Source organism: Mastacembelus armatus, chromosome 1 (assembly GCF_900324485.2).
Source record: "Mastacembelus armatus chromosome 1, fMasArm1.2, whole genome shotgun sequence".
In the NCBI taxonomy this organism is placed as follows: domain Eukaryota; kingdom Metazoa; phylum Chordata; class Actinopteri; order Synbranchiformes; family Mastacembelidae; genus Mastacembelus; species Mastacembelus armatus.
Window position 1 is genome coordinate 5,022,672 of NC_046633.1, and position 12,202 is coordinate 5,034,873.

At 38.8% G+C, this 12,202-nt stretch overlaps 2 protein-coding genes across 2 annotated transcripts; both read right to left on the minus strand.

The window, feature by feature from the left end:
- Positions 1–1,068: 1,068 nt before the first annotated feature.
- On the minus strand, positions 1,069–6,533 carry plrg1 (pleiotropic regulator 1). Its single transcript, XM_026302337.1, has 15 exons — positions 6,385–6,533; positions 6,075–6,181; positions 4,963–5,099; positions 4,807–4,857; positions 4,613–4,706; positions 4,404–4,491; positions 4,202–4,300; positions 3,921–4,013; positions 3,537–3,686; positions 3,293–3,394; positions 2,526–2,628; positions 2,268–2,376; positions 1,835–1,974; positions 1,562–1,755; positions 1,069–1,478 (listed from the first exon to the last, which is right to left on the minus strand). The coding sequence occupies exons 1-15, from the start codon at positions 6,391–6,393 to the stop codon at positions 1,419–1,421; spliced, it is 1,536 nt and encodes a 511-aa protein (XP_026158122.1). The 5' UTR covers positions 6,394–6,533; the 3' UTR covers positions 1,069–1,418.
- A 1,289-nt stretch (positions 6,534–7,822) lies between these two features.
- fgg (fibrinogen gamma chain) lies at positions 7,823–11,412 on the minus strand. Its single transcript, XM_026303508.2, has 9 exons — positions 11,195–11,412; positions 11,064–11,111; positions 10,781–10,967; positions 10,558–10,642; positions 9,967–10,097; positions 9,530–9,663; positions 9,061–9,245; positions 8,609–8,886; positions 7,823–8,425 (listed from the first exon to the last, which is right to left on the minus strand). Exons 1-9 carry the CDS (start codon positions 11,255–11,257, stop codon positions 8,238–8,240), a joined length of 1,299 nt encoding a protein of 432 aa, XP_026159293.1. The 5' UTR covers positions 11,258–11,412; the 3' UTR covers positions 7,823–8,237.
- Between the last annotated feature and the right edge of the window lie 790 nt (positions 11,413–12,202).

Sequence of the window (12,202 nt, forward strand, 5' to 3'; positions counted from 1 at the left end):
GAAAACTGCTAAACGCACCGTGCGTCTTTGCGCGCAGGAAAGCAGCCAGCAGCCGTTCTCCGTCATTTTGTTTCAGCGACTTGTTGCGTGATTCTGGAGACTTGGAACCCACGCATTCAAATCTCCTGAGGCTCTTCACACATCACGGGACTGAGTGACCGGAGCGCACCAACTGTGCTCACTGAACACACCCCCTGGCAGTCGGCACGGCCCACGCTGATCGGCTCCATCTGTGCCCTGATTGCTTAAGATTTAATTAGGCCGAGAGATTAGGTTCAGTGCCGCGGGTGGACAGGTGGCACACGAAGTTTAACCTGGGAAAGAGCACATCAGCAGGAAAGTGGAAGAAATACAAATAGAACGCCTTCAGAATAAACTGTAGCGCGAACACTTCAGGGCTCAGCATGTGTGATTCTGGCTACATGGTTAGAATAAATAAAAGAACAGACGATTCTTGCACAGTTGAATTTGAGTTCGATTGTTATCAGGTCATTTTTGGCCTCAAACAGCTCAGAAACGATCTGAAAGCCTGTGGGTCTCTGTCGCTGAGACAAACAGACTAATAAAAAAAAAAAAGTTTGCTAAAGGTTTAGTGTCATAGAAATCCTCAATTTAACTCAACTGAGTGAAAAAAACATACCCACATAATTCCCACCATGTGTAACTGCAGAATAAAAAACTGTACATAATAGTTTGACAAAATAAACACATGCCTCTGGATTTCTACTTGCCCTTAAAATACAATAAAGGACTTTTGCTTGTAAGGCAGGCATCTGGGTGAAACAGCAGTTTAATCTCACTATCACAGTGAAAATGAGTCATGTGGTTAGTGGTGTGCATTTATCTACAATTTGTGTTGTTGGTGAACAGTGTGACAGACTCTTGTGTCCTGACTTGACTTCACAGGTGTGCAGATAATCACCAAACTGGTGACAGCAGAAACCCAGTGGAGCTGAGTGAGGTACCTGAAGATGACTGAAGATCGATGTCTGTAAAAACTACAGAAACCTTGTCACTATCAGATACATTAGCAAATAAAGAAACTCGTCATCAGTGAACAAAAGCAAATACATGAAAAATGTGGTGTTTATTAAATGAAGCAAAACACATTACAAGCCAGAAAAAAGAGCAATGTTTCCATCTCTGTACAGCTGCCAACTCTGTTGAGTCTATACAAAATATTTTATTTTTCTTTTCTCAGTTTTGACACATTGTCAATAAAAACTGCTAATGGGTTGTAGAATAAAGTGGACAATTGAACTGTCTTTCACTCTGTGGTTGTTTCTCATTGATTATGAGTTTGTTTAGCTGAAAAAGCTCTAGATGGGTAAACTTGATGGGTTTATCTATAACAATAAGTTTGGTAGATATTAAATTTGTCATCATCAGGGTGACACGAGGAACAAATAAAAAAATCATTAGAATCTTTTTCTTTTGAGGATTTCTGGTTTCCAGTTGACTGGATGACTTTCCTCTGTCTGCAAGAAAGAAAACAGATGACAAATGATCCAGGTTGACAGGTAACTGGCACAGAAACGTGAATTTTAATTGTAGGACTTACAGCGGTGTCGTCCTCTTTGTAAACTTTAATGGTCTTGTCAGCCTCCGCAGTGATCAGTCTGCTCTCCGAGTGGTCAAACACGCAGGCAAAGATTCCCGACTCGCTGTCCAGAGAGCCAGGCTGCACAGCTGCATGAATCCGCTGGAAATTGTAGCCTGTCCTCCAGTCCCACATGTGGATTGTTCCATTGTCAGCTACAGAGGAAAGTCGAAATGTTCTCAAATAGTACGATACCACTGACTCATTACAAACACTGCTTATAGTGTTTAATACCTCCAGACACCAAGACGCCGTCAGAATTAACAGCCAATGTGTTAATGATGGCGTTGTGGCCGGACAGGTTCTGGATGAAGCTGCCATCTGGGAACATCCACTGTTTGATATTATCAGCAGAACCAGAAGCAAATGTGTATCTGCCGAAGACAGGAAATAAAACTCAATTCTTTCTGTATTATTGACACATTAGAACTCATAGGTTACTGTTCAATGTAAATATGACAGTCCAGCAGGATACCAGCTAATGATTATATTATCAATTAATCCTAATTTCTTTGCGGTAATCTTGTAATCTATAAAATGTGAAAAACTATCATAAAAGCCATAAAAACCCTGACTTGATTCTATTTTGAATGATACAAAAGAGAAAAAAGAAAAGGAAACAGTAAATATTTGTTATCTAATGTATTCAACAGAACGTGTAACTTACTGTCTGGGGTGCATCACCAGAGTTCGGACAGACTTCTTGTGGTTGGTAAGTGTGGCTCTGGTTTTCCCAGCAATCAAATCCCACAGTCTGATGGTTGAATCATGGCTGCCTGCAAAAAGTCAATCTGCTGTTAGTCTGGGATTGACAGTAAAATCCAGATACTCAGTAAAAAGCTGCAGCAATAAGACAGTGACAGGCAGCTATTACACACAAAGATTTGGCTGATATTGTTGGACTGGAGCTCATAAACGTATTTACCAGTGATGATTTGTGGTTCTGCAGCTTGGCATCGCACTGTGGCCACAGTGTTGGTGTGTCCTGTTAGTGTGTGCACATTAGCTTTTGTCCTGATGTCCCACACCTGATGTTCATAGAAAGGCAATCTGTTTAGTCCAAATAATTCATCCTGCAGAAGCTCAACCATTTGCATTTAAGTTAAAAACACGTTTAACAATAATTGTGTGATGGAAAGATGACCTCTAGGTCCCTTTGTCCATTTCAGGCTGGAATCTTTACCAGCAGCTCTTTCGTGAAACAGAAGAGTTTAAGTGCAAAACTGATAACTACAAGTGAAAAGGCCTGTTTAGTTTAGGGCAGAGTGAGTGTTGTTCATTATTTAACTATTGTCCCATTGAATGAATATAAGATGGCAGATGAAGACATTTCATAGCTAGGAGTTATTTATGCTTGGGAAACCTTTTTGACAAAGAACTAAAAGCAAACCACAGTGCGGAAACAACAGAGGATAAATCATGGCCAAGAGCAGACCACACATGACGCTTAGCTAAACATTTCCGTGATTGTAATCTGACCTGAAATTTATGTGACCTTAGGTTAGATGCTTTGGTTCATTCACAATATTGCAGTGGGAATCGAAATGGACAAAACTTTAGAAGCATGAGTTCTCCTTAATGTGAACAAAGAAAACTAACTGACCTCTTTCCTAAAACTGAACATGTTAACGTTCATTCAACACCTTCATCGATACATTCATCACAACACAGCAAGAGCAAATTAGAGCTTACCCTCGCTGTGGCATCTCTGCTGCATGTTACTAGCACATCAATGGTTGGATGGAGGTCCAAATCATACACAGCACTTAGGTGTCCGTGGTAGTGTCTGATGACCTAAAATACATATTGATGATGTAAAAATACTTAAAACCTAGCACAGACAGCACAAAATCACATACCTTAAAATACAAAATTCTCATTTTATGGCTTTTTGAAGTGACTTGCTCTCAGTAAACTCATGCTGCCCGTAACACACCTTGTTGTACTCCAGATCCCAGCACTTGACCTGTTTGTCTTCTCCACAGGAGAAGAGGTATGGACTGCGACTGCTGACAGCTACACCACGCACCGTACTGATGTGTCCGGTCAGAGAGAGTTTGAGCTTCCCACTGGCCAGGTCCCAGATCTGTCAAGGCAAACAGCATTGCAGTGATATTATTATGGTAAAAGCTGAATTTGTAGATACTGAAAAAAAGATTCCCAGAAAATGCACAATATCTGGCAGTTATCAGTCATTTTTGGCCAAACATAAAAAGTTTAGCTTATGTTATTATTTTTCATCTTATATATTAAGAAAATAAACATCTCTGCAATGTTATTTTGTCACATTTGAGAGAACATTGTTTTCAGCTTTTCTGACCTTTATGGTTCGATCTGCAGACCCTGTGACAAACCACTGATTCCCAGGTTCCACTGCGATAGACCTCACCCAGCCAAGGTGACCACTGATGACCTATTGGTTAAAACATACTGCTGTTAAATAGTAACACAAGACACATCACAGATTCTTGTGTCACTTTAGCATATATATCATATATATATATATATATATATATATATATATATATATATATCGTATATACCGTATATCATTAGCATCTACAAATAAATGAAAATTCAGCATAAATTATGTGAAGTTACCCGAAATAGTTTCCACGGCGGATGCCACTGGGGTTTGGGCATGGTTGGTGCCTTCCTCATGAGTGTAGAGTTTCTAGTGCTGCCACCTTCCATCAGTGACTAAAATAAATGCATTCACTATGAGCTCTGCATTTTGATTGATTTTGATTTTACAACAAGGATAACTAAGATATCACCATCAAGCTAAAACACCACAGCCTACCACAGCAGTTGACTGAGGGTGAGATCTCTCTGCTCCTGCGTGTCGCTGGATGTCACCAATGCTGGCTGCAGTGCGGCTGGCATCCAGCCTGAAATGCAACAATGTTATTTACACAGGAATAACTTGAGTCAAAATCCAGAAAAAAAAATTGAAAATGCACCTCATTCAGAGTGTTTATAATTTATATAATTTAACTAAAAAAGGATTACCTGGCTTGTGAGGGTGGCAAAGCCAATGCCATAGAGTGGACTCCTCCTTCACTGGGATTCCTGTGCACCTTTGTGTCAGCTGTCAAAGTGACACCTGTTGAATGAAAAATATTGGTGTGATCCTTGAAACATTTGCACAGTTTGGTGAATGGAACAATTGTGCACCGTGGTTAAATTATTAACTTCATACATACCAGGTCCAGAAGGGTAGGCATGTGTCCCAGTAATTAGGTATTCTGGATCATCTATTGAAACACATCTAGTTTTAGAAAACCAATGACTACAAAATAAAATAACAATAAAATTCCTGCATGGTTGTTTTTCCTGTAATGATACTGAGAGAGACCTACCTGGCTGTGTGTAGCTCTGGTGGCCTTCCATGGTGCCTGGAAGCTGTGAGACCCTGTCTTTCCCTTCCTTCAGCACAGGCATGTGTAAAACTGCACCATACTCTGTTTTCAGTTTGACACCCATCTTCACCTTGTGGCTGCAAAAACAGGAAACATCAACGCTTCTGTCTCGTTGCTTCAAAATTATTTGTGTGATAATACCATTAATTAGCTTTAACGTGACATTTGCACACAAACACAGACAAATATACATGCCAATTATTTAAAAACTATAAATTTAGAAATACATTTAGAGATATAGATCATCCTCAAAACTAAATGGTTTCAGCACATGGCATCAAAGCTCAACACTCAAAAAAATTACATTTTCCATATAACCCTCCCACCCCACCATCAAATTTAATAATCAACAGAAACACAAGTTGCAACTATTTTGATAAAAGTAAATATGTGAATGCATCTGCTGCTAACAGCCCATTTGATATGTAATGCATTTGCTAGAAAAATAAATCATTTTCTGGTAACTCCTGTGGATAAACTATATGAAATACAAACACACATCATTAAATTAATGAAAAACACCAAACAGCTGTTTCACAATATTTCACCACAATGCTGAACCCTGTTTTACATCAAATTGCATATATTTGCCATATAAATACACATATACCAACACTAGAAAAATATTCTCATTAGTACAATGCCAATTAATTCTAAGGCTCCTGCCCAGGCTTAAGACCTGGAAGTAAGGAAAGGTTAAGGGAAATCTTTCTTTAGTCACCTCCCTTGTTAACAGCTATTATAATTACATGAGAAGCCAAAATATCTCTGAAACTGAAACAAGAGACAAATATTGGCACTAATAGATCAGTGGTGAGGAAAGTATTTCACCTGAACAGAAAACTAAAACTTTTACAAAGACGCACAAAATATTCGCGTAATAGAAACCAATGCTAACTCTGAATGCTAAAGGCTAACGTTAGCTTTTAGCTAACCTAAGACCAATTGGTCTTTTAAACTACTCGTGAAAACGTATCTAGATGTAACGTTAATTGTGGAAAACGAATGAAATGACATTTGCAGCAGGTTTTAAAGTAAAACACCAGATTTACCTTCCATCGTCCAGGGCGATGGGTTTGGCATGGTCGGACACGAACATATCATGGGTCCTTTTGAGAGACCTGAAGACCAGCGTGTGGACTGAGTGCTTCTGTACATCCTGTAAAGAAATAAGGTTGTCTTTAAAAACTACTGTGTGTACCCAGTACAAAGTCTGTAACACTTAGAAAGTAACCACACCTTCAATATAAGCTAAATAGACAAGAAATCGTAGCGTTAATCGAGCGTGTCCCAGGAAATAGCCGGGCCCGGCCGTGTGGTCGGAAACAAAAGCCAGAGAAACCCCTTCAAACATCGACCTACCTCCGTCATTGTGCCGACGAGTACCTCGATATGTCTCCGCTGATTAAGAAATTATTTATTCCGGAGACTCTTAGTTGGTCGTTTGCAAAAATGCATCACAAACGTAAAAACATGACCACCACTGCAAACCGACGACCCAACGACCTGGAAGTAAACAGCAGCAAAAAACCGCTAAAAAAAACAGTCTGCGCCCCCTCCTGGCCAGAAGGTGTAAGTGCAATTCTGCATAAAGGAAAAACATTTTCTTATCTACTTCTGCAAAATATATATTGTAGGAATGTCAGCGACTGAATGGGCTCTATATAAATACAATGAAAAGATTTATTTTATTGAATGTATGTTTTAGTGAGGACAGGGCAAAGTTTGGTTTTTCATCTTGTGTACTTAACCATGTTTGCTAACAAAACAGCTGATTAATGGTTAACCAATCTTTAAAGCTAAGTGAGTGGGTTGCCATGTTTTGACATATCCATAGTCCAGCGGTTTTGCTTAAGACCAAAATTCTTAAAGGTTTTAGCCCACATGGCTCAAAAACATGTGAGGGGGACTTTATATGGATCCTGTGCATAATTAGCCATTAGGACATACAAAGGAATTTACCATTTTGGCAAAACCATCAACAACAGCCCACATGGAATTTGGACTTCACTGAATAGAGAGTAATAAATAAAATCCCAGAGTAATAAAAGAGTAAGAAAATCCCAAAATGTGAACTGTCCCAAAATGTGAACCAAAATACACATGGTAAATGTGACACTGTGATAAGACCTGTGCCATAATAACTTGGTGTGTGACACTAAAAAATAAGTGACAGATAACTTAGTTTAATGCAAATAAATTGTCTAGGCTGTTAATAAAGTTTAACCTTGAGGTTAACAAACAAAAACAGTCCTTACTGCATGGGTAATGTGTTGTACACACATCAAAATGAATGCTTAAAATAAACTACATTCCAGAGGATTAAAGCATTCAGGTCTGCATTTTGGTGTAAATAATTTAATTACATTTAAATGCCTTCAGGTGCCAGATGGAAGTGCTGGGGATATCTGCCTCGAAGCAGCCTTTCATGGAGAGAAGAGGCTATATGTGTTGCATTTTTGATGCCTACACAGCAAAGTGATTTTAGCCATGCTTCTCTTAAGCCACAAAAGGGTCCATGTGAAACCACATCACTCATTAATCACAAAGCTCATTTATCTCTATCATTTCAATACAAAGCAAATACCTGTGTGTGTGTCTATAAGAACAAGAGCTGCTGTCATACAGCTAGAAGCCCTGAAGATTGTCATAAAATTCAAACCACAGGTTTTGTGCTCAGTATATGAGGCAGCATACCATATGAAGAGGACACAACACCACATTTACATTAAAGATGGTATTTATTTCTTGGTTGTATTGTATTACATTTAGTTGTATATTTCTGGTCGCCCGGTGTACTATGACAAAATATTTGGAGGTTTTGTAGATTCCATAGAGATGCATCTTACTGTAGTTTTCTTATTTCTTTTAAGCACAAGCTTTTGTCTCATCTGCACATTGTTTTTAAAACAGTTGGTTACCATGTGGACTTTCCAAGCTGGCAGCAATTGAGTCCAAGAAATATATTCAGTGAAGGAATCTCAAACATATTTGGTAAAGAAAATACTTCGATGTAGTGCTGGAATTAGCACTTAAAGAGGGAAAGGAAAATGTGAAAACTGTTGTCCAGCTGGATCGGATCACCACAAGATGCAAATATCACATGGAGAAGGCATGAACTCAGAAATGATCTATGAAGACTTTTTATTTGGTCTATTATAGTTTCAGGGCTGGTGTGTTGAACACACTAGGTATAGACCATAAACATGTGTCTTTTATGAATCTCCAAGTCCGCCAAACTGTTTTGCACCAGCCTGCTGTCCATGACCCGCTGTAATGCGACTCACTGGAATGAGCTTCATGGAGGTCTCTTTCATGGAGTACCAACGGTTGTGCCACGTGGCCCAAATTATGCCGTTGTCATAGCCACCATCACCTGCATCCTTTGCTGTGTACCTGCCACCTGAATAAAGAGAGAGAACAGCTTGGTGTATATTTTGAATTTTGTACTGATTGATGAGTAATGACATAGAAGTAAAAAGTTTGGATACACATTTCCATCATGTGGATTGCTTATTTGACAATAATCCCAGGGCTTAAAAGGATATCAATTATCAAAGCAGTGGTTTTCACCATGTGGTCTTACCCTGGTAGTATTTGCCATTCAAATGTGCAGCATGACATCTGTTCATCCACCAGCCAGAACCGTCCTGCAGAGCACAGTTACCATCATACTTGTCGTTGTCCTTGTCATAGGTACTGAACTGCATGCCATTGTGTGACGTGTAGAACTTGTCGCTGGGGTCATCCCCAAAGTCATAGCCATCAAAAGCATCTCCAGCATCACCGCCAAAGAAGTAACCATAAGTGAGACGGTACATGTCAGCCTCCGGTCCCACTCTGAACATAGCGTAGTCTGCATGCCTGGAGAAGAGAGGCCACAAAGATGAATGAAGGATTTGATGTTAGCTTTTGGCTCCTCTGCTGAGTAATGTTTCTTGTTCAGAATAAACTTTGCAATCAGGGTCATGTTTGCTTTGTCAGTGGACTCTTTGCTTGCTTCTTACATAATCTGTTATCATGTGTAGCTCTATGTACCTTTTGTTGCCCTCCCAGTCAGTAAGCTCTATCCTCAGAACAATTGGCATGGTTGAACCAGTACTCAGCAAATGGATCTTCTCATTGCCAAGCCAGAACTCTGTGGTGTCATCTGGGGAGAGGTAACCAAAGCCCTCCTTGTACTGGACCCAGTCTTTCTTAAAGTCCACACTTCCATCACGTCTCTGTGGACACAAAAAATTGTCAGAGTAATCCAATTACTTTTATCACTCTTGCTTCAGCTAACCAAAAAAAAAAAAAAAAAAATCTCAAACTCTATTTCCACACTAAAAACACTAACACACTAAAGGACTTATGAAAATCAATGATTTCTGTATAATCTCTAATCAGTATGATCAAATGTTAGCTTTCAAATTACAAGCTATTTTTCTGAGCATTAAGTTTAATATCTTTTTCAACATAATATATAGGAATCACCAAATAAAGCTGAAGTTCAGGTGGTGCATACCCTCTGTATTACTGTGAAGCCGCGTCCAAAGCCATCAATCTCACAGTAGACCAAGAACTGGGCAGTAGCTTTCGCTGGCTTCACATAGTAAAGGCCGCTGGTGGTGGCACCTTTGTTCGCAACATCCTGACAGTCTGATAAATAAAAACAAAGAAAACCCCAACATTAACATGTGTCACAACAAAGGTAAAAATGTCAGGTTGGCAGGTGCTGTTTTCCCAGAAATAAATCATGTCTAAATTAAGCTACGAAATTTCGTTGAAATGATGCTACAACAAATTAAAACTAAAATAAATCTGTTTACTTTGTATTGATGCAGAATATTGATTTTAGTCCCTGACTAAACACTGAGGAAGGACAAATGTTCAGACGAAGCATGATTGAGAAACGTCTTGTGAAATAGGAACAACTGGAGGGTCACAGCTGATAATTTTTACCTGTTCCTGTTGTGGGCTTGATCTCAACTGTGTCTTTGCAGGGTTCGCTGCATTTCTGCTGCAGCTGGAAGGCTAGTTGCTTCAAGTCTGCCATCCTCCTCTCGTTGGATGAAATTACACTCTGAAGATCACTGGACAGACAAAAATAGATCCCAGTTGTACGAGATGAATCCTAAGCAATTCTTGTCTTTGGATTGTTACAGTCAGACATTTATTACAGGTGTTACAAGTACAAAATAATGACACTCTTAGATATTTTAAGATGATGAAACCGCAATAGAAACACAAGAAAAATAATCCAATATTATTAATCTAATGTAATATAATATGTGATTGGACTGGATTATTTTTGGGCTACTGGTGTTTTCATAAGAAAGAAGCATTTTCATGTTAGTACTGGTACAGGGCGAGCAGTTTTCTGAAATTAAAGCCTTATTGAGGAGCATAAAATAGAAGTAGCAGCTCGAAATGATGGTATATTATCTAATATGTAAACAAATGTGCTCGGTTACTATTAATCCCTGAGTATAAATTGTTGTGTCATTGTAAGCAAGACAATAAAGTATAATCTGAGTATTAATGGTAACTTACAGTATTTGTTGTTCCTGTGCAGTAATGGTCTCTTGAAATCGAAAAACATCATTCAGCATGTTGGACGACTTTTTGTAGTATGTGTCTGAAATGAAAAATCAGCTTAGAGATGAACTGAATAATGTTTTGTTAGAGTTTGTTTTCCAGAGGAACCTAAAGCAGCTAAATAGCACTTGTATAAAACAATGTGCGTTATTTAATTTCGCCAAATGAAGTGCCACACCTCCAGGGCTAGACTTTTGAGCTGCAGTAGTAGAATCTTTCATGTAGAAAACTTCTTCTTCAGTGCCCCTGGTGAAATTTCCAATTGTTTCCAGTTCTTTTTGCAAATAGTCCAAATCCCTGGTCACTCCAGACATGTAACTGTGCAGGTAATCAGCCACTCCACATGTAGTAGGACAGTACCTTCCCTAAAAACAGAGTAAGTCAAAAACACCAATGACAGCATGCTCATATGCAATCTGCACAAAAGTGTAAAAATGTATTATTTAGAACAGCTTACTTACAAAACCATCATTTTGGGTGCATGATGAGAGGCTGTCTCCTCTGACTTGCTATACACAAAACAGACAAAACAAGTTTGAATTTTGTGAATAAGACAATTGTATAAGTGAAAAGTATCAATTCAGAAACTTACTGCTGATGCAAAGGAGAAAAGTAACAGAAGAGCTCCGGCTGTTGCAAGAGGATAAGGAGCCATGTTGCCTTGTCCACCAGTTGTGGTCTGGTCTTCTCGGAGAATAGAGAGCAGCTCAGCTCTATGGGATATTTATCTGGACAATGTCCTCAGTTCAGTGTTTCATAAGGGGTTCATATGCAAACATCCCACTCAATGTTTCAGAACAAAGCTGTGACTCAACCGTCCAACAACAGCCCTTTCCAAGATATGACGAGGTCAGTAACTGACAGCTGGAGCGGGGCTGTCTGTGACTTTAAGGCAGGTTGTATATTTGTCTATAACTCAGTGTCGGGAATGACGAAAAGTCAAAAAGTGATGATTGACGGGTTAGAATGTTCGTCAAGCACATGATGGTTTTTTTTTTTTTTTTCCCTGTTGGACTTTCGGGCAAACTGAGCTTATTACAGTTAAGAAGATACAGTTTTATTTACCTTTTTAATCATCCTGATAAAAGTTGAGTACAAATCCCAGCATGAGTCAGTCCCTAAGCACACAATGTCACTATAAGGTTCATATAAAACATTAACATTAATATACTGTCAGTAAAAACAAATACTTAATAAACACACTTTGTAAAACAAGACTATGGGAAGGAATGGAAAATATTCATTTTGAGATTAGTAAGCAGGTGTTAATTCTTTATCACGTCGAGAAAGTAAGACTCGTGAATGACAACAGTAAAAGTCTTAATGCTAAATAGAAACTGTGCCGTACATTGTAAATGCATTTTTGTCCCTGCTAAGCCTGGATTATGGGTCACTAAGTCAGTATTTGAAATTTGAGATAGTTATTTAGTAATGCAAAATATGAATTTGTAGGTTTGACACAAAAACATTGTACAGTGACAACAGAAACTTCTCTTAGCTTCTTGGTTTCAGTTAGCATTCAGCAACTACAGTTGTTCCACCAAGTAGTTTTTATAGAGATGAATTAGAGTTAAAAAAAAATCAATCTTTATTTATTACT